A 24191-nucleotide genomic window follows, 5' to 3' on the forward strand; every position below is an offset into this window, starting at 1 on the left:
AGAAGGTGCCACGGGACCCTTCGTTGCTGTTGCATTTTGGTGTGAGTGTACAGCTTGTTGTTATTCCACGCTCTCTTGCTGAGCCTCGACAGAGTTGTGGCCGCTTTTCCGGTCCTCCTACTTAGCTCAGTGTCCAACGACAGGGTGTCAGTGATGGTGGACCCGAGGTACGCGAACTCGTGGACGACCTCTAACGAATAGTTGTCAGTGCTGATTGATGGGGATTCAGCAACATGCTGACCGAGTACGTTTGTCTTCTTTAGGCTGGTGGTAAGCCCAAAGTCCTTGCACGCTTTGGAGAACTGATCCAGCAGTTTTTGAAGCTGGTCTTGTGTGTGAGACACTACAGCAGCATCGTCTGCGAACAGCATGTCTCTGATGAGGACTTCCCGCACCTTAGACTTAGCTTTCAGCCTTGCAAGGTTAAACAGTTTCCCATCTGATCTTGTGTGCCGCAAGATGCCCTCTGTTGAAGATCCAAAGGCGTGCTTCAGGAGCAGTGCGAAGAAGATCCCGGATCACTGACATCACACCGCTGCCCTGGAATAGCAAAGGCCTCCCGGCCCCGCCCAAAGCCGAGCAGTGCATCGCCCCCTTGTTCGGATGGGGAAACTGAGGCACGGGGCTGGCTGTTTGAAGCAACAAGAATGGGGCTTGTCTCTGCTCATTCCTGCTCTCCTGTGCCGTTCACTAGGCTGCACGTGAGGGTCATCTCTCGCTGCCTTCAGCCCAGCCCAGGGAGGCTGCAGGCCTCTGTGAAGCACCAATAAAAACATGCAAAAAGTGGAGCACCGGTATTTTAAAGGCACATTCATCATCCTTCCGGTGTTGTCCAGTGATTGTTAATGGGGAAGAGTGGGGATGGCTTGGCTGTGCTCTCAGAAAACCATCATCCAGCATCGTCTGTCCAGCTCTCGTGGGGAACCCCCAAGGAAAATAGAAAAGACCTCAGACAATATGGAGCCGAGCTACTGAAATTGAGGGACAACATCTGGGGTACTCCTGGAGTCAGCTGTAAGTTTTGTCTTGAAACAGAGTGCAGTAGAGGAGATGTGTAGAAGACCTATGCTCCACTTGGAGTACAAGGCTTTAAATCAAGTAAGTCAAAAGGGGACAGGGGGAGATGTAAGAAAATGCACAGCCACGGAGATGTCATGAATAAGGTAAAAGTTTCCTTTTTGTTCTTTGGCCAACGGGTTAAAATGTTACTGCTGTCACACAGCCAGCACTCTGCCACGGCCAAGGTGACTGTGCAATAAATCCCAGTGCGGTCTGGAGAATTTCTAACATACCTTCAGGGGACATTGTAAAAGTTTGTTATGGGCTGGACTCGGTGGCTTGTTTGCAGAGGCTGTGGAGTGTGTTGAGCCCAGTGCACTCAGATGCCAGTGAATCAGGTGCATCTAGATAGCCATGGCCTACTCAGCTTGGCATGAACAAGGAGCCTTATTCCCTACCTCCCAGACAGGTGGTGCAGATCGGTCAGTAACAACGTGCTGTGGCGATCCAGGCTGGTTGCAAATAAATGCCTCGTGTCGTTCAGACTGAAACAGTCCTGTGGGGCTCACGGTGCTACGCTTTCAGACTCAGGGAGCCCTGGATTTGCGAGGCTAGGAAGCCATGATGCCTGTTGCTCAGTGCAGAACTCCTCTGACATGCTTGTGGGGCTTGAACATCCCCCACTGGACAGCTGGGTGAGGCAGGACGGTGCAGTGGTTCGGGCTGTTTCTCTCACTCAGGTATCACTTCCTGTAAGTACTGCAAAGACACCTCCTTGTCCTCTTGCTGGCTCTCCTTTGCCTCACTTACGTAGCCCTAGTGAGTGTCCTCTCCTGGCCACCTGTCCTCTCCTGGCCAATCCAAGCCTCTGGGCCTGGCATCCCCAGGGACATTTCAACTTCCAGGAGCCTGAATGGAATCCAGCAATCTTGGGGTCCCCCAGTGCACTCTCAAGATACAGCCCTTCCAGCTGTCTCCCTTCTCCGAGCATTCTTCTCTGCATGGCACCCCTTTGGGTGCAGGGCGGGGAAGGTCTCTCCATGCTGCAGACTCTCACAGCATGGCCCAGGCGGATGTGGTTGTGGACTGGGGCTAAATTTCTTGGCCTTCTGCTATGGGCCCCCACCGGGGGCGGTGGGGCTCAGGCAGGCTCAGACTTCAGTTCCCCATCTGGGGGTCATGTAAGAATCTTTGTTGTTAGGCGTCACAGTGCAGTGAGCTGGAGAACTGCTGCCATGGAGCTTATCTGGAAGTTCACCTGAGTGCATCACGCCTGCCACTTTATCAGGTACTTTTGCTGGTGCGATAACATCTCTGGAGTGAAGATAACTAGAGCGGCTTGTGCTCAGATGGTGATTTTCTCAGCCCGAGCTCAAAGGTGAGCAAGCCAGCTCGCCTGTCAGCGTGGGGTGCTAACCACTAGCCCACTGTCCCTCGCATATTCCCCATTGTGCAACCACAGTGCAGCCAAGGGGTTCAAAGTAGTGCCTTCCCAGCAGCTTGCAGAGAGGCAGTGTGCTCTGGTGCATGGCAGGCTGGCCTCAGCCACACAGGTCCTGGGTTGCAGGTGACCTGGGTGAGTCACGCAGTGCCACAGCCCCTCCCAGCAGCAAGGCTGGCTGTTCTGTAATGAGAAGTCCTGTGGCACCTTATAGACTAACCTTATAGCTTTCGTGGGCAAAGAGCCGCTTCGTCAGATGCACCACATGCACGAAAGTTTATGCTCCAACATATCTGTTAGTCTATAAGGTGCCACAGGACTTCTTGTCCTTCTCGAAGATACAGACTAACATGGCCACCCTGCTCACACTTGTTCTGTACTGGACGTCTCTCGGTGCAAACACAGGCTAAGCAGAGTCCTCGGGGAGGGGGGTTAATTACAAAAGATTAGGAAGCGACTTGAGCCAAAGGGCCTATGACACTTTTATCTCACACAAGACACAGAGCAAAGGAAAAGTGCAGGAGCCAGGACTCTCTTTATAATCATTGGCCAAGGGTTGATCCGACATCTGACCTTTGAAATGAAGAGCTGGATTATCTTCTCCCACAGACCTAGCCTGCCCTCCTTGCACACGCACCGAGCTCTTTCTCTGCACCAGCTCGGAATTCAATGAGCGCTGATTAAAACGAGGGGCTCAGAGCTGCGTGGGTTTGGCGGGTCACCGTCTCCTCTGCTAACCAGTTGCTTGAAGCTGCTGGAACCTTTTGGGTTTGGCCTTTTTGTAAGGTATGTTCCCTTGGGGTTTTCATGGGCTTTTCTGTTGCGATCAGGGCTGGTTGGTGTCTTCTGTCCAGAGTTTAGGTGTAAATGCACTCCGAGGGGTAGCTGGGTTAGTCGGTAGCTTCACAAGAAGCAAGCAGTCCCGTGGCACCTTAAAGACTAAGCTTTATTTATTAGGTAATGAGCTTTTGTGGGTCAGACTCACTTCTTCAGATTGAATAGTAACAGAGAGGGAGCCGTGCTAGTCTATATACTGGTAGTAGTAGGCATCCTTCAGTCTGCATAGACTATGGATCGCACCCTTTATAGGTTCAATTGAGGACTTCATTTACAGCATCTACTGTGACTATGAAGACCCACACGAGAGTGACAGTCCTTGCTGCATCTCTTGCAGATGTGGTGGGTGTCTGGCAAGTCCTTAGTGTGCGTTCTGTGCGCTCGCTTCTCCTCTGCTAGCTGTCTGATCTTCATCTCGCCCTTCTATATATACTTCTATATACTATCAAAACAAAAAAGCAGTTGAGTAACACTTTAAAGACTAAAAAAATAATTTATTAGGTGAGCTTTCATGGGGCAGACCCACTTCTTTTGAACCGGGATGGGAATTTTCTGAGTCACTATAGGGGCTCATTTGCATACTTGGCTTAATCTAATTCTTGACCTTCCCCGCCACCCTTCTCCCCCTCTACTCTCTGATTTGCTCACCTTGATCATTTTTTTCTGATTTGTCCTCCTTGATTACTCTTTTTGGTTCTCTGTGCCTTAAATACTGAGTCTGTTCTGGTCTGGCTGTGGGCTGAAGAAGTGGATCTGTCCCACGAAAGTTCATCACCTAATAAATTATTTTGTTTAAAGTGCCATTTGACTGCTTTTTTGTGTTCTTCAGATTGGAGCAGATAATAAGAATCCAGGGTTTGTATGGGGGAAGGAAAGGAAAGAAGACAGAAAAAAGGTGTGGGGGGTCACCTGTCATTAATAGGACAAGTGGAGGAAGTAAATTAACTGGGATGTGTGCTGTGCCCACACTTTGCCCCCAAGCCTCCCGCTTTTAGCCCAGCTCCCCCACTCTGCTGGGATTGCCTGGGCCTCAGCCGTCCGATGCCAGGCCTGCCTGTGGTCCACCTGCCCGCCCCCCCACTGGGAGGGCTGAGAATGCATGCCACCTGCCCTCCCCATGCTGGGGTAAGGAAGGCTGGGGCTGTCCATACAGTGGTGAGGCCTTGGCTTCCTCGGGGGTTAGGGGCAGCAGGGGTCTCAAGCACCAGGTGCAGGGCTGGGGGCTAGTGCCCCGCAGCCATTGGCTCGCCCCCTGCCCAGGTTTCAACAGGAAGGAGAAGCCGGCCTGCTGGGTGCACCACTGGTGCCTTGCTGAGATGCTGAGGGTAGAGAAGCTGCTGGTAGGTGGCCACATGGTTTCATTCTTGCGATTTCCAGGGCGTATCCGGCTCTAGCTCATTAAGCTTGGTGGGGAACTCCCAGCATGCTGATGTAATCCCCACGCTTCGCAGGGTGCTCTGCTCTCCGCCACAGGTCCGTGTAGCTGCTCTAACTGTCCCCCAACCTCACTCTGTTGGCAGGGAGATGGCTGCGCCAGGGGTTGTGCTGGGGCTGTTGGCTGTCTGCGTAGCCACTGCTGCAAAGGAGTCGGTGCTGAACATGTGCATGGATGCCAAGCACCACAAAACCCAGCCGGGTCCGGAGGATGCGCTACACGGCCAGGTGCAGTACTGCGGGCCCAGGGACGCGCGTCAGGCTGGTCCGACCCAGCTGCGGTTCTGAGAGATGGTGGCTGGAGAACAGCCGAGTCCCTGGACCTGACGTCTCTCCCAGGGCTGGTTCCTTTCCGTTAAAGACCATTGCCTTGGCACAGGGCACCTGTGGGGGACCGAGCGTGCTAGAGGGCAGGTGTTTGCAATGTACCAAGAATGTATTCAAGGGGCCTGGCTCTGCAGCCCTTTCACTCAGGGCTAGCCGGGGCCGGCCTTAGGAACAATTTCACCACGGGCAAACTTGTACTTTGGGACCCATGCATGGCTCCCCCCGCTCCCCGACTGCTCCTGTCCACGCCCCCATCACCCCAATCCCCATGGGCATTTCTTCCCTCCCTTTTCTCTGCAAGGCCTTACAGCTGCTCCCCAGCGCCTAATTTGTATTGAAAGAAGTGCCCGGGCTCAGCTCCAGCTAGGCCGGACACAAACAAAGCGCTGGCTGGGGGGCTGGTGAGGGTTCACAGCCGGCGGTAATAGGGTGTATTGTTGCTTTTACGTGGCTTTCTGCACATGCCCAGGAATACAGCACAGGCGGGGGGAACCCAAGCAGACAGCGCGTGGGATGGACCCACCAGGTGCTAGTGCAGAGAAGCTGCGCCATTGCAAACACCAAGTGTGATTTCAGGCATCTAATCTGAGACACAACAAGCAGTCCTATGGCACCTTATAGAATAAGAGATATTTTGGAGCAGACGCTTTCGTGGGCAAACACCCGCTTCGTCAGATGCATCTGACGAAGCGGGTCTTTGCCCATGAAAGCTGATGCTCCAAAATATCTTAGTCTATAAGGTGCCACAGGATTTCTTGTTCTTCAGGAAGATACAGACCAACTCGGCTGCCTCTCTGACACTAATCTGAGACGCGTGGCTGTAATTGTTTGTAAATTACACAGCAAGGGTAGCCCTGAGACTGGAAGGGACCTGGAGAGCTCACCCCGTCCTGTCCCCTGCACCAAGTATTCTGTGAATTCCCCCCCGCACCTCTTCACCCAGCCTGGGCCATGCACCCTAATGCCCCTGCATCCAGGGCACGCACCTTCCTGAGCTGTGCAACTGGGGGGCAGAGACCCCAGTTCCTGACCCCTCACAGCACAGCCCAGGTGGGGAAGGTGACCTGAAAGCCAGGAGGCCAAGTATGGCACCTCACAGCCCTGTAGGGAGGGTGAGCAGTGCCTGGGAGCTGCCGCTTAACACCCCCACCCTCCTTGTTCTGCCGCTGGAAGGAAGCAAGGAGAGATCTGGGTGCTCCCTCTATGTGTCACCTCTGCAAGTTGATAGTGTTCCACTGGGGGTGCCCTCTGCAGTCTGTCCTCTGCAGGAGCAGTCCCACCATGCACCGCTAGAGGTCACAGAATCACAGAATCCCAGGGCTGGAAGGGACCTCAAGTCCAACCCCCTGCTTCAAGCAGGATCAACCCCCATGAAGTCATCCCAGCCAGGACCTTGTCCAGCTGGGACTTAAAAACCTCTAGGGATGGAGAATCCACCACCTCTCTAGGCAACACATTCCAGTGCTTCACCAACCTCCTGGGGAAGTAGTTTTTCCTAATATCCAACCTGCACCTCTCCCTCTGTAACTTCAGCCCATTGCTCCTTGTTCTGCCGTCTGACACCATTGAGAACAGTTGAAGGCTGCTATTAAATCACCCCTCAGTCTTGTCTTCTGCAAACTAAACAAGTCCAAATCCCTCAGCCTCTCCTCATAGGTCATGTGCTCCAGCCCCTTAATCATTTTTGTTGCCCTCTCCTGAACCTGCTCCTGCACATCCACATGCTTTTTATACTGGGGGCCCAAAACTGGACTCAGTACTCCAGATGTGGCCTCACCAGTGCCAAATAGAGGGGAACAACCACTTCTCTAGATCTGACAGCCACTTCTCAAGATCTTCTCTAGGTCAGTGATACTGTTGTGTCCAGAGCATCCTATGCGCCACCTGGGCTTGCTGCTGGAGCCCCCAAGATCTCTCCCGCTGTGTTCGCAGTGTGCCCCGTGGAAGGACAATGCCTGCTGCACGGCCAACACCAGCCTGGAGGCTCACCAGGACCAGTCCTACCTGTACAACTTCACCTGGGACCACTGCGGGGTGATGCCAAACAAGTGCAAGCAGCACTTCATCCAGGACACGTGTCTGTACGAGTGCTCGCCCAACCTGGGGCCCTGGATCAACCAGGTCGGGCGCTGGGGCTGGGCGCTGGGGTGGGCGAGAACCTGATGTGCTGTGAACTCACGGTGCCCTCTAGTGGCAGCTCCCAGAGCCTGCGCCTTACCAGCACCCCTCAGCGTGAGTGGCTGGGGCTGGTGCTCTTGGTGCCAAAGGCCCCAGGTTCAATTCCCTGCTGGTGCTGTACCCAGGCCGGCCCCAGTGCTTGTGGGCAGGACAGTCCCCTCAGAGCGTGCCTGAGCTTGGGAGGCTGCACTGAGAACGGCTCCATCTTCCATCCCCGTTCCCCTGCCCCACACACGCTGTGGGGACTCCCCAGAGCCTCCTGGGGATGCTGAGCTCTGCAGAATGCACCACTGCTGGGTTTCCGGGGGTCTGACACTGCCCCTGCCCCACTGGGAAGGGAGGGGAGCTTGTGGGGAGGCAACAGCCGAGCTGGCAGCTGCTGCTCCTGCCCGGGGCTTTGCAAGAAACACAGCAGCTCTTCCCGGGCACCGAGCAGGCCTGCCTGCCGCCTGGGCAGTCTGCATGGGCCTCCTGTTGCTTAGGGGTGTGGGGAGGCAGCTGGGAGGCCCCCCCGCCATCCCTTGGGCCTGGTTCTGCTGGGACTCGCACTGGCTCCATTCAGTGGCGCTAGATGGGCATGGGGAAGGGCCTGTGTCTCACTCCTGCTCCTCTGGGGCCCTTGAGCTGCCTTCTGACGTGCACAGCCCTGTGCCCTTGTAGGTGGACAGCAGCTGGCGCCAGGAGAGGATCCTCCACGTGCCGCTGTGCAAGGAGGACTGTGAGCAGTGGTGGGAGGACTGCCAGGACACCCTCACCTGCAAAGAGAACTGGCACAAGGGCTGGGACTGGAGCACAGGTCAGTGAGGGGCTGGGGGCGAACCTGCCCCAGTCGGTGCCAGGCAGAGTGGGGCTGGCTAATATGATGGGGTTTCTGGGCACAGCTGAGGAAGACAACCTAGGACGTATTTGCTTAAGACCAGGACACTTCCAGCCCAGGCCATGATTTCCTTTTCACTCAGGCATGTCAGCCAGGCCACAAAAGTATCTCTGCCAGCCCTGCTGGCCAGCCAGGAGTCCCACAAGCAAACCCACAGATTCCCTGGCTGCTGCAAAATGCCCAGACCAGCCGCCCCTACTCAGGTGGGAGGGTAGTAAACCTATTTCACCAAATCCACACCGATTCCTCCAGGCCCCAAGGGGTCCAGCCACAGTCCCAGGTCAATTATCAGAGAGGTGGCCGTGTTAGTCTGTATCTTTGAGAACAGTGAGAAGCCTGTGGCACCTTATTGACTATCAGATATTTTGGAGCATAAGCTTTTGTGGGCACAGACCCGCTTCATCAGATGCGTAAGTGTGGAGGTGTTTCAGAGGGGTATTTAAAGAGTGTCAGCTTTGGCCCTCCCTTTTACTGGGAGCCCACTCTTTAAATACCCTCTTAGCGCCCCTCCCCACTCATGCATCTGATGAAGCGGGTCTTTGCCCACGAAAGCTGATGCTCCAAAACATCTGTTTGTCTGTAAGGTGCCACAGGACTGCTCGTTAGTCCCAGGTCTGTGTATACTTGGATCTTCCCCAGAACAGCACGCTGGGCCAGTCCTTTAGAATCTGAAATCTAAAGGTTTACGAACAAAGAAGGGAAGAGCAGGGTGAGAGAGAAATGGTTCGAGCGCTACGTTACACACAGCAGTTACAGCTGTCGATACAGGGCAGTGTTGTTCTCTGCCGAGTTCTTGAAGGTCTCTGGCCGCTCAGCCCGTGGGGCGGGGGCTTAGTTCCCAGAGACTGGAGAACTGAAGACAAAAATGGTGATGCTCAGAGTCCTCTTTGTACCCTTGCCCACGTGGAGGGAATAACTCCTTTCTCCTGGCCATTGGGCGCTGGGTTCGCTGGCACATCCCGGTCCCTTTGCGTAGTATGTGCAATGGTCGTCTGGGCTGTTGCCTTCTAGTCCATTAGCCTGATTGTGGGAGGCAGTCACACCTCCTGTTGTGCACCCTTGTGTGAGTGGTTCCCACCAGTGGCAGGGTGGCCTAGTGGCTAGACCCCCTTGCTGGGGCCTGGGGTGTGGGTCTTCAGCCCCACCCAAGAGTCTATTGGATAAGTTTGGGGCATGGCCCCGAGAACCTAGTTTCCCCCTCCGGTGGGAGAGTGGTGCACTGGGAGGGGCTTCCCCACCCCCTTATGCCTGGGGAAGGTTCCTGAGGCTGTGCCCTCTGGCAGCTGACCAGGTGGCAGCTCTGGTTCAGGCCCTGCTGCCTCAGAGCCAGCTCCTGCCTCTTGGCTGGTCAGCCCCCAGCTGGGCTGGCTTCCCTCCCTTTATCCTCCTCCAAGCCTGACACTGGCTGCAGGTGAACCGGAGTGGGGCTGATTGAGAGCACAGGCCCTGTTTAACCCCTGCTCTGCCTGGCCTCCCTCTCACACCTTGGCTCTAAACCTGCCCTGCTCTGCCTGGCCTCCCTCTCACACCTTGGCTCTAAACCTGCCCTGCTCTGCCTGGCCTCCCTCTCACACCTTGGCTCTAAACCATCCAAACATGGCACAGATGTACAAGTCACTTAAATGGATTCGGGGCATCGCCAGCTTTCATTAGACACCTCCCTTGGCCTGCTGGGCACAAGATTTGGTGCCTCTATACACAACGGTCACAGAAACGGCTTTACGCTTACTGTAAACATCCGACCAGTTCACAGGCTGCTTCAGGCGAGGTGGGCTGGGGAGGGGCTTCTGGCTGGAGGATGGGTCACACCTTCTGGTACAGGTTCAGGTGCTTCTGATTGGAAGAGGGGTTCATACTTCTCCCCACCCTTGATGACAGGAGCCTTCCGGCTGGCTGCATGCTCCAGGCTGGGAGCCAGAGAGGAGTGGGATAGCTGAGGGCTGTCATCTCATCCGGTCTCTGCACTGTCCCCCAGTGGGCTTGAACAGGGGGCAGTGGTCCCTGTAAGCTGGGCACAAGTGCGGCCACTCAGGAAAGTCCAGTATCGCCCAGCTGATTAGCTGAGCGCCCACAGTGACGTTGGTTTCTACAGCTGGTGCACATTCCCTTATGCCTGGGTGCATGGGGAAAAATTATTCCGCACATGAATGGAAACTATTAGTGCAGGTTGCCTTGGGGTGGGGGGGTGGGATGCTCATTGGAGAGGGCTCAGGGAAGAGCCAGGAGATGGGTCAAAGAGTAAGAAAGCCCGTCCTACAGGGTGCAGGAGCTCACAGGGTAAGGGGTGAGTTGCTTACGGGCTAGAAGTCTGTGGAGTACAGGTACGCAGTAACGAGCCCATCGGTCAAGCAGTGGGCGCCTGGCTGGGATCCAGTGGCTGGCAGCTAGGCAAATGCAGAGATGGAACGAGGAGTGAATTTTTAATGGGAGCATAACGAGCCCTGGCACACTTTGCCCAGGGCGGTGATGCGGTCTCCACTGCTGGCAATCTTCACATCAGAACAGGTTCTGCTCCTGGCAGTGTCTTCTGGCCAGGAGTCAGCCAAGGCTGTGTTAGCAGAACTTCCTAGGAGAAAGACGGATGGGACTGGGCAGAGCTCTGGGGGTGTGGGAGGGGAGGGAGCCAGCCCCAGAGTCTCTCCTTCTGACTAGCACTAAACCATCCCTTGTTCTTGCTCGGAAGGAAGCCAACCCTCCAGCCTGGGCTGTGGGGGACGAGGCTACCAGGCCTCGCACTGCGCCTTGCTGGGAGGAGAGTTTCTCCCCCAGCCAGCTGGGCCATTGCCAGCTCAGGCAGTGGCTTCGCGCTGGTGGGTGCCTGGCAGCCAGAGATGGGACAGGCTCACTAGATGGACTCCCTGCCACCCTCTCTTCTCCTCCAGGGACCAACCGGTGCCCCCGCGGCTCCATGTGCCAGCCGTTCAAGTCCGTCTTCCCCCGGCCGGCCGCCCTGTGCGAGAAGATCTGGTCCAACTCCTACAAGTACAGCCCGGAGCACCGGGGCAGCGGCCGCTGCATCCAGATGTGGTTCGACCCGGCCAACGGGAACCCCAACGTGGCCGTGGCCAAGTACTACGCCCGGAACGGGAGGGCCGCTGCTCCTGCGCCCTGGGCTGTGCTGCTCCTGCTGCTGCCCCCTGCTCTCCTGGCCCTGCTCTGAGCAGCCGGCCACTGCTGGTCCTCTGCCTCTGGGAGGTGGGGGCTTGCGGGTGGCTGAAAGGCCCCTTAGCTCTGAACTCCAGCAGCTCCACTGACTCGGCCGGGAAGCAGTTCTGCTCTCCACACGAGTGTGTTGTCCCTGGGGCCCTGCCTCGGACTCTGGCTGCTCCTAACCTGGACCGTTGCTCTAGACCCAGCAGCCCTCATCCTCTCCTGCCCTTCAGCTCCACTCCAGGGTTTTCTGGTCTGCACTCCGGTCTGTTTCCCTGCCTGCCTCTCTTCCAGCAGGCTCCGGGGGGAACTGCCCCCCGCGTCCTGGGGGAGCTGAGCTCAGAAACATGCTGGGACTTGTGGGCTGGGTGCACGTCTTCTCTGGGGGCGCAGGGCAGATCCCCTCTCACCCTGGCGCCTTCAACGCCTTGGGTGTCACAGCCCCTCCTTCTGCTGGGGACGGCACTGGGTGCAGAGGGGGAAGAAACCCACCAGCAAAGAGCAAATGGGGGAGGGCGGGCAGGGAAGGGCTGTGGGGTGCCTGTGGGGGTGTCGGGAGGGGAAGGGAAGCAAGGTTGTTGGACCCTCCGGTCCAGCCTTGCTCTGTCTCCAGGCTCCTTCCTTCCTGCTGTCCTATGTGCCCTGGAAATACCCATGTCTCCTTCCCTGGCCCTGCTGACTCTGCTCCAGGCCAGGGGAGTGGAACTCTGTGACTTAAGGGTGGGAGCCCCATGTGAGCACAGAGCCAGTGCCACCCCCCGGCCTTGTCCTCCTAACCACTGGGCTCCGCCGCTAGGAGGCATGAGACCCCCAGCCCTGGCTGCTGCTCCAATTCCTATGCCGTCCCAGCTGCCCCAGCCCTGGGCCTGGCTCCCAGAGGGCTCTTATCTCCCTTCCCCCCTGCTGGCAGACCACTGACTGGAAGCTCTGCCCAGCATGCTCAGGGCTCCAGCTCTCACCCGCCATCAAGCACTGCCTGGCAGGAGCCAGACTGTGCCCCCAGCTGACTGACTGGACTCTGATCTGCTCCGAGCTGCTGCACAGTCGCTGCACTGCTATGGCAAATGCTACCAGTGCTGGCTGCAGACACCAGGGAAAGCTGCCCTGCTCCCCCGGCCAACCGTGCCGCCACAGGCCAGGCAGGCTCCCCAGGGAGCGCCGTGGAGCCTTGCTGGAAATCTGAGCCCCTCGCGCTGGGGTCTGTGATTCAGGAAAATAAACATTCCCCCACCGGCTCTGGGCTTTTCTCTTCCTCTGCACAGGGACGCTGCTGCTTGTCTGCCCCCATGAGACACGCAGCTGGGCCAAGCCACATACCAGCTGGCTTGGGGAGGTGGGCCGCTGTGCTAAACTGAGCAAGAGTGGGGGTCTGGGTGAGGCTGGGATGCCATCCATAAGGACTATTAGCAGGGCCCATGTGCCCATCTCCACTAGGCCCAGGGGCCCCTGGAACCCAGCCACGGTGTAAGTTGTTTCCAGAGAGGCCCTAAAGCCCTGTCTGGTTAGTGCTCCTGCAGCCCCCTCACCCAGCCTGGGGCAGAAATAACTTCTGGCCAGCTTCCCCATGCACCCACATCTGTCCTGCATGCACAGTGTAAAAGCCATAGCCTAGCCAAGCTCCCGCCCCGGCCCCAGGGTGAACAAATCCAGCCGGCTAAAGGAAGCAGCTGCTAGCTCTAGGGACCCGGTCTAATGAAAGAGGCCCCAGCTTCAGACCCCCAAGGGAGGCCTGTGCGGCACAGGCCAGGGAGCTGCCCACAGAACAGGGGCTCCTGTGACCCTTTCAGGAATCAGATTTGTCTTGTGTCCCCCCAGGTTTCTCCTCCCTTAAAATGACTTGCTGACAGCACCCGCCATCATTGTACAAAGTGTCCCATGGCTCCCTTTCTCAGGGCTGGGCACCACAGACCAGCCCTAGCGTGACTCTATAGCAGGGCTTCTCAAACCTTTGAGCTGCCCTGATGCCATGCAAACCTTTCCATGGATCACCAGCTAGCCACCCGTGATGGCAAAATGCAAGGCTGCAAAGAAAGGCAAGCGGAAGGAATGCAAGAACTGTAGGTGGTGCCCTGTTACTGTCTGTTCCAGGGAAAGCATCCAACAGGGTTCTCTTGGAGCAAAGGAAGACGGACAATGATAGACAGCTCAGGGAAGAGCAGGCCAGCTTCCGAAGGGGGAGATCAAATTGCAACGCTCAAAGTGACCACAGAACAGTGGCTCGAGTGAAACTCGCCCCGTACGTAACCTTCATAGGCTTTGCACAAGCCTTTGCTGCAACACCACGGCATCCCATCCCAAGTTACGCACCTGATCCGTTCAGCGTAGGAACCCTCGACGTGCCGGTTGCTCAGAATGGTGTCTTGACAGAATCCTTCCGCGTACTGTCAAGAGTGCGGCACGGGTGTCTATCGTCACCTTTCCTATTCCTGATCACAGCAGACTAGATTATGAACAGGACAACCGATGGCTGTCCCCGAGCCATTCAGTGGGCACTTCCCACCAGCCACATTTTGCTGAGGGTGTCGCCCTCCTTTCACACCAACACGAAGGCATGAAGGAAAAGGTCACAACCCTTGACAAAAGCTGCCTCAGTGACTGGCCTGAGCATTGACAAGGCAAAGACCAAGACAATGAGGATCAACCAGTCCAACACCACCATCACACTGGGAGGGGATGACCTGGAAGGTGTGGAGCAGTTCACCTATTTGGGGAGTATTATGGGCTGAGACAGAGGGACAGACAAGGCTATCAATGCCAGGCTAGGGAAAGAAACAGCTGCATACAAGACTCTCCGTCCCATATGGAGGTCACAAATAATATCTGTGACGACGAAACTGAGGAGCTTCAAACACAAGTAGGAAGAGTGAGCTCTTGTATGCATGCAAGACCTGGTGCACTAAAAAGTCCTCAAATCACAAGCTACAGACATTCATAAACAGATGCCTGAGGTCCATCCTTCACATCAAGTGGCAAGATGTGGTCACAAATGAGGAGCTTTGGAACAGAGCAGCACAAGAACCACTTGATGTTCAAATCAAGAGAAGAAAGTGGGGATGGTGAGGCCACACTCTCGGGAAACCATCATCCAGCATAATGTGTCAAGCTCTCATGTGGAACCCACAAGGGCAATGAAAAAGAGGAAGGCCTTGGACAACGTGGAGAAGATTGATGGACAACAACTGGGGTAACATAGGAGTTTTGTCTTGAGACAGAGTGAAGTGGAGGAGATTTGTAGATGACCTGTGCTCCACGTGGAGTGCCAGTATCTCTAAATACCTTCAATAACATGTGATGCTGACAGACCCAAGTTGCCAGCACCAGGAATAGAACCTGAGCACATAGGGGATAAAGCCCTGCACTCTACCACATGAGCTAGAAGCCAGTTGGACCTCAGCTGAGGCTGTAGAGCAGAGACTTCACTCACCCCAGGTGAGGTCTCAGTACCTCTGGGTACTCCAGATGAATTATGCACATTAGTCTACTGGAGTGTAAACATGGAGGCCATGTCTACACTGAAACAAAACTTCGCCATGGGCATGCAAATGGCCATTTTGAAGATTACTAATGAGGCACTGAAATGCATATTCAGCACGGCTTTTCAAGAGGAATAAGGGGATTTCGCTGATTTTGCCACGTTTCGCCGATAGGAATAAGGGGATTTCGAAGCTGGCGGGGTCCTTTAGAAAAGGACCCCTGTTTGGATCAGCGAGCAGCAGCAGAAGGTGACAATTGTGAAGCACCGTAGCCAGCGGCATGTTAATGGGGCACTGAATATGCAGTTCAGCATCTCATTAGTAATCTTCAAAAAGGCCACTTGCATGGCCATTTTGAAGTTTTGTGTCAGTGTAGCTGTAGCTGTAGTCCTGAGCCTGCAGCCCCTCTGCAAGATGGTCAGAGACAGCTAGTGGTCCCTGGACTACACCCTGAGAACCACTGCTACCAAACCCATCCCCTGCCTGGTGTGCAGGGGTCTGGATTGGATGGGACCCTCCCAAAGTCTCTTCCAGTCCTATGATTCTTTGCAGCCCCAGGTCATCCATATGAAAACCAGCTAGAGCGCCCAGGCCCTGACTTGCCCTACAATAGCAAACCACAGAGTGGAGCAACCAAACTCCCAGGAGACCCTACAATAACAAACCGGGGTGTACCTTTCCAGAGCGACCCTCCCAAGCAATGAGCGGAGGAGAGGGAGGCACATGTCCATGAAGGTGCCCATTTCTGAACCGGCACAGCCTGTGGTGCTGTTTCACTGGTCCCTGGTGCTCTGTGTTAGTCTGCCTCATCCATCAGCTCTTTGAGCAGGGACCATCTGTTGTTCTGTGGCTATAAATCAGCTTGCCTAGTGGTTAAGGCACAGGCCTGGGCTCAGGTGTTCTGGGTTTGGTGCTCAGCCACAGACTGCTTGCTTAGCCTTGGGAAAGTCACTTCACTTCTGCATGTCCCAGATTCCACCTGCCAGCTGGAGCAAATGCTTCCCTCCCTCTATGGTTGAATCCATTCATGCCTGTGCAGTGATGGGGCTATCAAAGTTTAGGCCAGGGGTCTGCAGCCCTTTAAGGAATGTCTAAAAGCCAACAAATGAACAATTGGTATTAAGAAGCAAATGATGCAAGATTTCAAAATGTCGGATAACTCTGCCTAGCATCCTCCAGCGAGAGAGGAGGTTCGGGAGTGAAGTCAGTGGTACAAACACACATGCAAAGTGTGAGGAAATAGCAAATGTAAAAAGTTTGTGAACATCGTGCAGTAAACATGTATTGCATTGCAAATCAGTGTGGGTGCTGGTCTCCCACTAGTGATTACAAAACGTGTGGTTTGATGTTATTTTCTAAGGACCTGCTCGTATTCACACACATCACAGCTCTTGAATTACTGAGTTTTTTACCACATTGGAAAAACTGGTGACCACAACAGCAAGAAGAACCAACCCCTGGTTTAGGCCGAATTCCTCTCAACAAGGGCACAGACCGAGGTTGAGAAAAGGTCTCCGAGCCCAGCAGGGGTAGGAGCACTTCAAGGCCCGGGCTTCACAAGACTGCTTTATTTTCCCCTGAAGAAGCACAGCTGGGGCCAGGCAGGAACTGCCTCCCATTTCCAGCTGGAGCGGCTGGCATGTGGAAGGGCAGCCAAGGCAGGGACACCGAAAACAAACCCAAGCAGCTTTGGAGGGAGGCTGGAAGCCAGCTGCCATGGCAGGTGTCTAGTGCAGGCCCAGGCTCTCAGCCTACCAGCTGGGTGACAAGGAGCTATTCCCCTCCCTCCCCCATGCTTGACTGGCCCCTGGGGCCCACGGTGCTGGTGCTGCTGCAGGGGGTTGGGAAAACTCCTTAGAGGTAGGGCAGGAATAGGTAGGGGGCAGCTCCTCCCAGCTGCACCAATCCCAGGGGAGCTGGCACCCTCCCCAACCCACCCACCAGGAAGCACCCCACCCGCCAGCCCTCCCCACCCGTCCTCCCCTGAGCCCTGGGAAGCGGCAGCCACATGCCCTCTCCCCTTCCCACCCCCCCGGGCCTAAATGCTTGACCATTTGGATCTCAAACACCGGACCTGCCTGCCCCATATAGGGTAGTTGGCCACACTAGGCCCAGGGCAATGGGGACACCTCTCCCCTCCCCCAGGCCCACCAGCCAAAGCAGCTTCTGGCTCCGCTCCCAGCTACGGTGCCTTCTGTCCCTTTGCACTCCGTGGTAGGAAACGGGGAGGGGGTGGAAGCCCCCCTCAGCTCTGTAAAGGCCGGTAGCTGCAGCGGGCTGGCCACCCCACTCCCTGCCCACCAGCTGAGAAGCTGCCAACAGCTAATGCCCCCCCCCCGGGTCAGCCCTGGGGCCCTGCATGCACAGCAGCTGGTTTGCATCTGTTCTCCCTACACCCCCGCCCCAGGGGCGGTACCGCCCTGGCACACACACCTCTGTGCGGGAGCCAGTCCCCCTGCACCGTGCACACTGCGACCCAGCCCTCGTTCCAGCTGCTGCCTGCAGTTGGGTACCCACGTCTTCAACTGCCACCCAGAGTGGCGCTGGGCTGGGCCCCTTCTGCCCCTGCAGCCCTAGGGCTGGAGCAGACCACTGTGTCGACCCAGCAGGAGCCAGGGGCAGGGCAGTTTATTTTGCCAGTCTAATACATTGGCTGGGAGAGGAGAGGGCTGAGGGCAAGGCCCAGCATCACACCGGTGCTGGTCCCTGATCCCCCTCTGCAGCCAGCCCTGGGCCATGGGGACACAGCAGGGTCCAGGCCCTGCAGCCACCCGCCAGCAAAGGGAGTTTGGCTCCAGCCACGAGCTGTGACAGCGCTGCCCAGCCAGGCAGCGCATCCCCTTCACCCCGCCGGAAAGGGAGCAAGGCTGGAATGGCTGGTTTGACACCCCCTTGGGCTCCAGCCCCTGCTTCCGCTCACCCCCTCCCTTAAGGGTGAGCCCAGCTGCAGGAGCAAGGGAGAGAGTGGGGCTGGAGTCAGCAAGGAGGCTTGGTGGCAGAGGGCAGCATTACAGGGGACTGGCCCTGCCCTGCATTGCAGGGTGAACACACCCAGCCCCCCAGGGACACAGAGGTGAGCTGTCCCCCCAGCTTCCCCCAGGGCCAGCTGGAAGCACCGACCCGACAGAACCCTGGAGCCCTCTGCCCAGGGCCGAAATGTTCCCTGCATGCGCCCGTGGGGCTGCCGGCTGCTCAGAGCAGGGGGCAGCAGGAGCAGCACAGCCCAGGGCGCAGGAGCAGCGGCTCTCCCGTTCTGGGCGTAGTACTTGGCCACGGCCACGTTGGGGTTCCCGTGGGCCGGGTCGAACCACATCTGGATGCAGCGCCCGCTGCCCCGGTGCTCCGGGCTGTGCTTGTAGGAGTTGGACCAGATCTTCTCGCACAGGGCAGCCGGCCGGGGGAAGACGGACCTGAAGGGCTGGCACAGGGCGCCGGCTGGTCCCTGGAGGAGAAGGGGGGGGGCAGCGAGTTTGTCGACCGAACCTGCCCCATTGCTGGCTACCAGGCGCCCCCAAGTCTACTGCCTGAGCTAACACCAGCTCAGCTGGCTAAAGGAGAACCTCTTCCCCAGCGAGGTGGAGCATGAGGCCTGGTTACCACATCACCACAGCCTGAATCTATCCCTGGCTGGGACCCCCAGGGCCTGGAGAGCCCGAGAGGTTTGGAGAATGAGGATCCTGCTAGCTCAGGGGAGCCCAGCTGGGAGTCCCCACCCCGCAGCTCTGCCAATGCGCCTGGGGCCTGGTAGGTCTCCATCACCCCACGCCTGTGGTGGCTTGATCCTCAACTGCTTGAGGGGGGGCAGGGCTGTCCTCCCCGTTGCACAGGTGGGGAGCAGAGGCTCGGGCCGAACGACTTATGCCAGATCGCCTAGACTCTCTGCACTGCAGAGCTATCCTGGACTAGCTTATCCACAGTTATTATTCTAACAATAAGCTGTTCTGGAGCCACGCTGCTGGGAACCCCTAAACCAAGCAAACCTTATTCTGAAGTAACGCGTCCACACACACTAGAGCCCCACTCCGAAATACAGTCTACACCGTTCGGGGAAATTTGTTTCATACGGAATTTTAAAATGGCTGCCAGTAAGGACTCCATTTTGTTTAAGATGACTCAGCAATTTACCTCAGAAGAAGAGGTGGGAAGAAAAGGTGGGAAAACCAGGGTCAGGTGACCTAGGGTCCCCCGGTAACCGTTGGTTATATAAGGAGGTAGCGCCGTCCATCTCAGTCTCTCACTCTCCCCTGACCCGCTGTGACTGGATTGTTGTGATATCAGAGGACAGTGAGATTCGAGACTAAACATACACGTGCTCGACTTGGCATTGAGGGGTGTATATTGGTCCATTCTTTGAACAAGTTCACTTTTGTTACACAAGAAGTCATAGACTTACCTGCACACAGGAATCATTTCTCACAGGCACACACCACGCAGGCCGACTTGTCCAGTATCGAAGAACTGACGAAAGAAGAAGGAAGACATCGCATGCTCGTCCATAGATCTGATCTGAATCGTGCTATGAGAGACTTTGGGTGGGGTCAGTCTGTGTAAATTCTTGCATAGATATATGTTTATTTCTTTGACAACCGGATTGATAGCTAAGTTTACAGTATTGTTATGTGAGGGAGGTTGACCGAATTCAATAGTTATATAGTTGTACCTCACCCAGTGTTCGGTAAGCGTTGATAGATGCACCAGGGGGTTCAAGTTTTAAAATCAATTAATTATCAGTTCACTGTTTCCTGCGAACAATGCAGCAGCCTTGTTCTGGAGCATTTCCAAGGGGCATCAGACAGGGGCCTCGGGCAGGAAGAGCCCAGAGCCACTCGGGCACTTCTGCTGACACGAGGGGCAGGTTGCTGCTGGCCGAGCTCCGGCGTGGGACACAGCTGTGCGAGTGGTGCCAGAGCTCACCGACGCTCTCGGCCTAGGGCCTGGCCGGGTGCGTGCCCAGCCAGCCTGAACCCAACTGGGAACAGGGCAGAGCACAGAGCCCACTGCTCAGCTGCTCCCTGCCAGGCTGCTGCTCTCAGGAGCGCCTCCCCCCAGCACTGCAGCCACACAGGGCTGCAGCCACCATGGGGCAGGGAGAGGCAGGAGCCCCTCCTCCACCCCCTGGGCCTCCAAACCATCCCAGGCCAAGCCCATAGAGCCAGGCAAGACCCACCCCCAAGCTGCAGCTGCCCAGCACCGACTGGGGCAGGTTCGCCCCCAGCCCCTCACTGACCTGTGCTCCAGTCCCAGCCCTTGTGCCAGTTCTCTTTGCAGGTGAGGGCGTCCTGGCAGTCCTCCCACCACTGCTCACAGTCCTCCTTGCACAGCGGCACATGGAAGATCCTCTCCCGGCGGCAGCTGCTGTCCACCTGCACGGGCGCAGGGCTGTGCACGTCAGGGGTCAGACACGGGCTCTCCCACCCCCTGTTTAGTGCTACTGAACAGAGCCAGTGCGAGTCCCAGCAGCACCAGGCCCAAAGTTGGGGGGGGGACCTCCCAGCAGCCTCCCCACACCCCTGAGCGACAGGCGGCCCATGCAGACTGCCCAGGCGGCAGGCAGGCCTGCTCGGTGCCTGGGAAGAGCTTCTGTGTCTCTTGCAAAGCCCTGGGCAGGAGCAGCAGCAACAGCCGAGCTGGCAGCCTTCCCACAAGCTCCCCTCCCCTCCCAGCGGGGCAGGGTCAGACCCCCGGGAACCCAGCAGTGGTGCATTCTGCAGAGCTCAGCATCCCTGGGAGGCTCTGGGGAGTCCCCACAGCATGTGTGGGGCAGCAGGGGGCATGGGGAGGGAAGGTGGAGCCATTCTCAGTGCAGCCTCCCAAGCTCAGGCATGCTCTGAGGGGACTGTCCCACCCACAAGCACTGGGCCCAGCCTGAGTACAGCACCAGCAGGGAATTGAACCTGGGGCCTTTGACACCGAAAGCACCAGCCCCGGCCGCTCATGCTCGGGGGGTGCTCGTAAGGTGGAGGCTCTGGGAGCTGCCACTAGAGGGTGCCGTGAGCTCACAGCCCATCAGGTTCTCGCCCACCCCAGCGCCCAGCCCCAGCGCCTGACCTGGTCGATGCAGGGCCCCGGTTGGGCGAGCACTCGTACAGACACGTGTCCTGGATGAAGTGGTGCTTGCACTGCTCTGGCATCACCCCGCAGTGGTCCCAGGTGAAGTTGTACAGGTAGGACTGGTACCGGTGAGCCTCCAGGCTGGTGTTGGCCGTGCAGCAGGCATTGTCCTTCCACGGGGCACACTGCGAACACAGCAGGAGAGATCTGGGGGGCTCCAGCAGCTGTGTGCAGACGCACCCATGTGTGTACACTCACACGCACCCCAGCAGAACCTGCATCTAGCCCAGTGGTTCCCAACCTTTGTCAGTCACACGGCACTTCAATGATAAAACAATCCTACAACACCCCCACTTATTCCAGCTGAATCAATTGCTCACAAACGTCACATTTACTGTGGTTATGGTCTTACTAGAGAGGTTTGACCCATCAGTGCATCCAAGGAGCTAAGCCAGGCTCCAATGCATTCATGTTTCCACTCTACCCCGGGAGACGCTGTCTTAGACAGCGAGCACAGGCACGTTTTCCACGTCTGCTGAATGCCACACGAGGGACATTGAGTAAACGAGTAACCACTGAAACCAGCTCCCTTCCTGGCCGGCCTGCTGGAGCCAGGACATGGCATTTAAACCACATCCCAGCTCCAGCAGGCTTCCGCCTCCCCTCCTCGCTGCAGCAGGAGAGGGGCCAGGCTCCCCACCAGCTCATTTGAGCTGGGAAGCAGCATTTCATTGGCCTCCCAGCATGCATGGGGCCCTGTAGGGTCCCCTGCCGGTGGCTCTTTGCAGAGCTGCCGCCTGTAGAGTGTGTGTGGCGGGGGCAGGGAGTGACCTTTGCACCAGCTGGGACTCAGGCAGCCTCTGCAGACGGCCACCGTGAGGGGAAGTTGATTCTGTTTCCCAGCACACTTGGGCAGTTCTCGTGGCACACCAGTGAAAGCCACGGCTCTAGTGGTACATGGGGGAAGGCTCCTGCCTCAGAGCACTGGCAGGGCCATGGCTAAGGAGCAGGGATTGCAGGGCAGAGAGACTACTGTCGTTTAAACATCTCAAGCATCTGCAAAGCTCCCAGGCCCTAGGGAGCGGGGCTGCTATGGACCAGGGCAGGAGGGACCATCACCATCCTGGTAGGGAAGCCTGCCCACAGCATCAGTGCCAGAGCTGGGGAGACAATGCAGGCGTCCTTAGGGGCCAGCAAGGGGTGGGCAGGGCCACATATCCCTGTGGGCAGGGTACTGCTGAGAGAGGTGATGCATTTCAAGCCCCAGGCCGTTGCCCCACAGCCTGGCCTTGGCCTCCCACAGCTGCAGGAGATCTTGCAGCGCCTGGCTGCTGCAGACACCTTCCCCCTGCACGGCTGGTCCCCCAGCCCCCAGGGCCCCAAGTGAGGGATGAGCCTGCATGGGGGGAAGGCAGGGCCAGGTGACTCAGTCGTTCCTCTCCCGGCACTCCCGGCAGCAGGGAGCGACAGAGCTGGGTCAACAGGACCAGACCGTACCTGGCCGTGCAGCGCCCCCTCCGGGCCCGGCTGGGCTTTGTGGTGCTTGGCATCCATGCACACATTCAGCACCGACTCTCTCGCAGCAGCAGCTTCGCAGGCTGCCAACAGCCCCAGCGCGACCCCCGGCACGGCCATCTCCCTGCCAACAGGGGCGGGGGTGGGGAGGAAGGGAGAACATTAGAGCAGCTGCCAGCTGGGGCCTGGCTGCCCTGGTTAGAATGGACACCACTCGTACGTGCAGCTCCAAGCGCTCGGAGGGGCTGCCCCGGCGCAGCCCCAGTGCTTGCGCAGCAGCAGTCCCAGTACCCTGCCAAGAGCCGTGGGACAGGCACCATCACAGCCCCAGCGCCACTGGCAGGGCTTGGCCTCCGAGCCTCTCCCCAGGCACCTGTGGGCAGCCGCTCGCCAGAGCCCAACCCCAGCATGGCTGAGGTACCTCGGGAGTCTCACCAGGGGCTCCAAGTGCCCACGGCTCACCCCAGGGTGGGCTGGTTTCCACCCTAGCTCCAGGCCGAGCTCCTCTCCCCTCCAGCTGCCCCGGGGGCTGTTGTTCCACAGCCTTCCTATTAGCCAGCCACACAGAGCTGGGCACTGGCTTCTAGTCCCTTTATCGGAGCCACAACCAAGATGTCACAGCCACTACCGCCGAGGTGGACCCCATCCTGCCAGCCCCTTGAGCCCCAGAGCCGCTTCCATGCCTGCAAGTCAGCACCTGAGCAGACAATTAACAGGGGGGGTTTCTTCCACCGAGTTCATTCAATCAGGGGATTTACGAAGCCAGGTCGCTGCCCCAGGGCAAGGCCTGTCAGGTTGTAACAGGATAACCAATAAGGCTTCTCCAGCCATTTTGAGAGGCCTATAGCTTGTCTGCAGCCAGACTAAAGAGCAGCAGCCGTCAATTGTGACGTACAAGTCACATACTCACATTCCATCTACGTTCCAGCACAACAGTAGCATATCAGGCTGTTAAGAAGACGGCCTGTATCCTAGTGCCACCCACTGTCAGACAGATCACAAGATGGGTAAAGAAAACTTAATTAACAGCATTTCGTCTGGCAGGCAACGACTTCGCAATGGCTGAGGTGGAACCACCATTCTCTGATGATTGTCTTCACTTCTCTGCTGTTTTCTGTATATTCTCTGTCTGGTTTGTAATTGCTCCTGTCTCCTGTGTAATTAATTTTGTTTGGTGCAAATCAGTTAAGGTGGTGGATTATGATTGGTGAGGTACTTCTGTTTCCGTGGGCTATTATTGGTTAGTAAAATTGTACTAAAATAATTGGTCAAGGGATAGCTAAGCAGGACTCAAGTTTCACTACTTAAAAACTGGGATCCAAGAAGGAAAAGGGGGAGAAAGAGGAACTGAACATCCAACAGGGGAGAGGAAGGAACACCTAAAGGACTCACCCCCAAGACCCTGAGGTGCAGCATCCAGCAGGTGACTGTCTGTCCCGACAGTGGAAGTCTGCCTGCCTGCCTGCCTCATCAGGACTGGTGAGCATGATACCAAGTGCTTAGCATGTATTCTGCTTTCTTGGCAATTGTAAATAAATAGAGAATAAGACTATTACTGTGTGAGGCTTTTTCAGTGGCACAGATCTTGCATTCCTGCAGGGAATTATGCCCTGAGCCCTAGGAACTGGGTGAGGGTGGGAGTTTACATTTACAGGGTCACGCCTTGAGCCCTACAGATTGGCTAAAGGTGTGTGTGTCCCTGCGTGTGGAAGGGATGAGAAATTTGTGCAGCTAACAAGGTTACTGCCACTCACTGGGACAAGGAGACCAGACAGATCAGGATCACACTAGGGCAGGTCACTAGGGATGGAGACTCCAACACCTCTCTAGGCAACACATTCCAGAGCTTTACCACCCTCCTGGGGAAGTAGTTTTTCCCAATATCCAACCTACACCCCTCCCTCTAACT

General features: G+C 56.8%; 1 protein-coding gene and 1 pseudogene across 5 annotated transcripts; one reads left to right on the forward strand and one right to left on the reverse strand.

The window, feature by feature from the left end:
- Nucleotides 1-233: 233 nt before the first annotated feature.
- FOLR3 (folate receptor gamma) lies at nucleotides 234-11747 on the forward strand. Of its 5 annotated transcripts, none has more exons than XM_074980671.1 (6): nucleotides 234-1751; nucleotides 2201-2377; nucleotides 4798-4939; nucleotides 6971-7159; nucleotides 7877-8012; nucleotides 10976-11747. In XM_074980671.1, exons 2-6 carry the CDS (start codon nucleotides 2349-2351, stop codon nucleotides 11251-11253), a joined length of 774 nt encoding a protein of 257 aa, XP_074836772.1. In that variant the 5' UTR covers nucleotides 234-1751; nucleotides 2201-2348; the 3' UTR covers nucleotides 11254-11747. The 5 variants fall into 5 exon arrangements, with proteins under 5 accessions (XP_074836772.1, XP_074836804.1, XP_074836787.1 ...); XM_074980703.1 differs by having other exon boundaries at nucleotides 2201-2287; XM_074980686.1 differs by having other exon boundaries at nucleotides 234-1739.
- Nucleotides 11748-17404: 5657 nt separating this feature from the next.
- On the reverse strand, nucleotides 17405-22402 carry LOC142001492 (folate receptor gamma-like; annotated as a pseudogene).
- Between the last annotated feature and the right edge of the window lie 1789 nt (nucleotides 22403-24191).

This window comes from Carettochelys insculpta, chromosome 1 (genome assembly GCF_033958435.1).
Source record: "Carettochelys insculpta isolate YL-2023 chromosome 1, ASM3395843v1, whole genome shotgun sequence".
NCBI lineage: Eukaryota > Metazoa > Chordata > Testudines > Carettochelyidae > Carettochelys > Carettochelys insculpta.

What these genes read in the sequence shown, in the direction of transcription:
- FOLR3 (XM_074980671.1), top strand. Translation starts at nt 2,349, where the DNA reads ATGGTGATTTTCTCAGCCCGAGCTCAAAG. An exon ending in TGGGGCCCTGGATCAACCAG is followed by an intron (nt 7,160 to 7,876) that starts GTCGGGCGCTGG and finishes GTGCCCTTGTAG; the next exon opens with GTGGACAGCAGCTGGCGCCA. An exon ending in GGGCTGGGACTGGAGCACAG is followed by an intron (nt 8,013 to 10,975) that starts GTCAGTGAGGGG and finishes CTTCTCCTCCAG; the next exon opens with GGACCAACCGGTGCCCCCGC.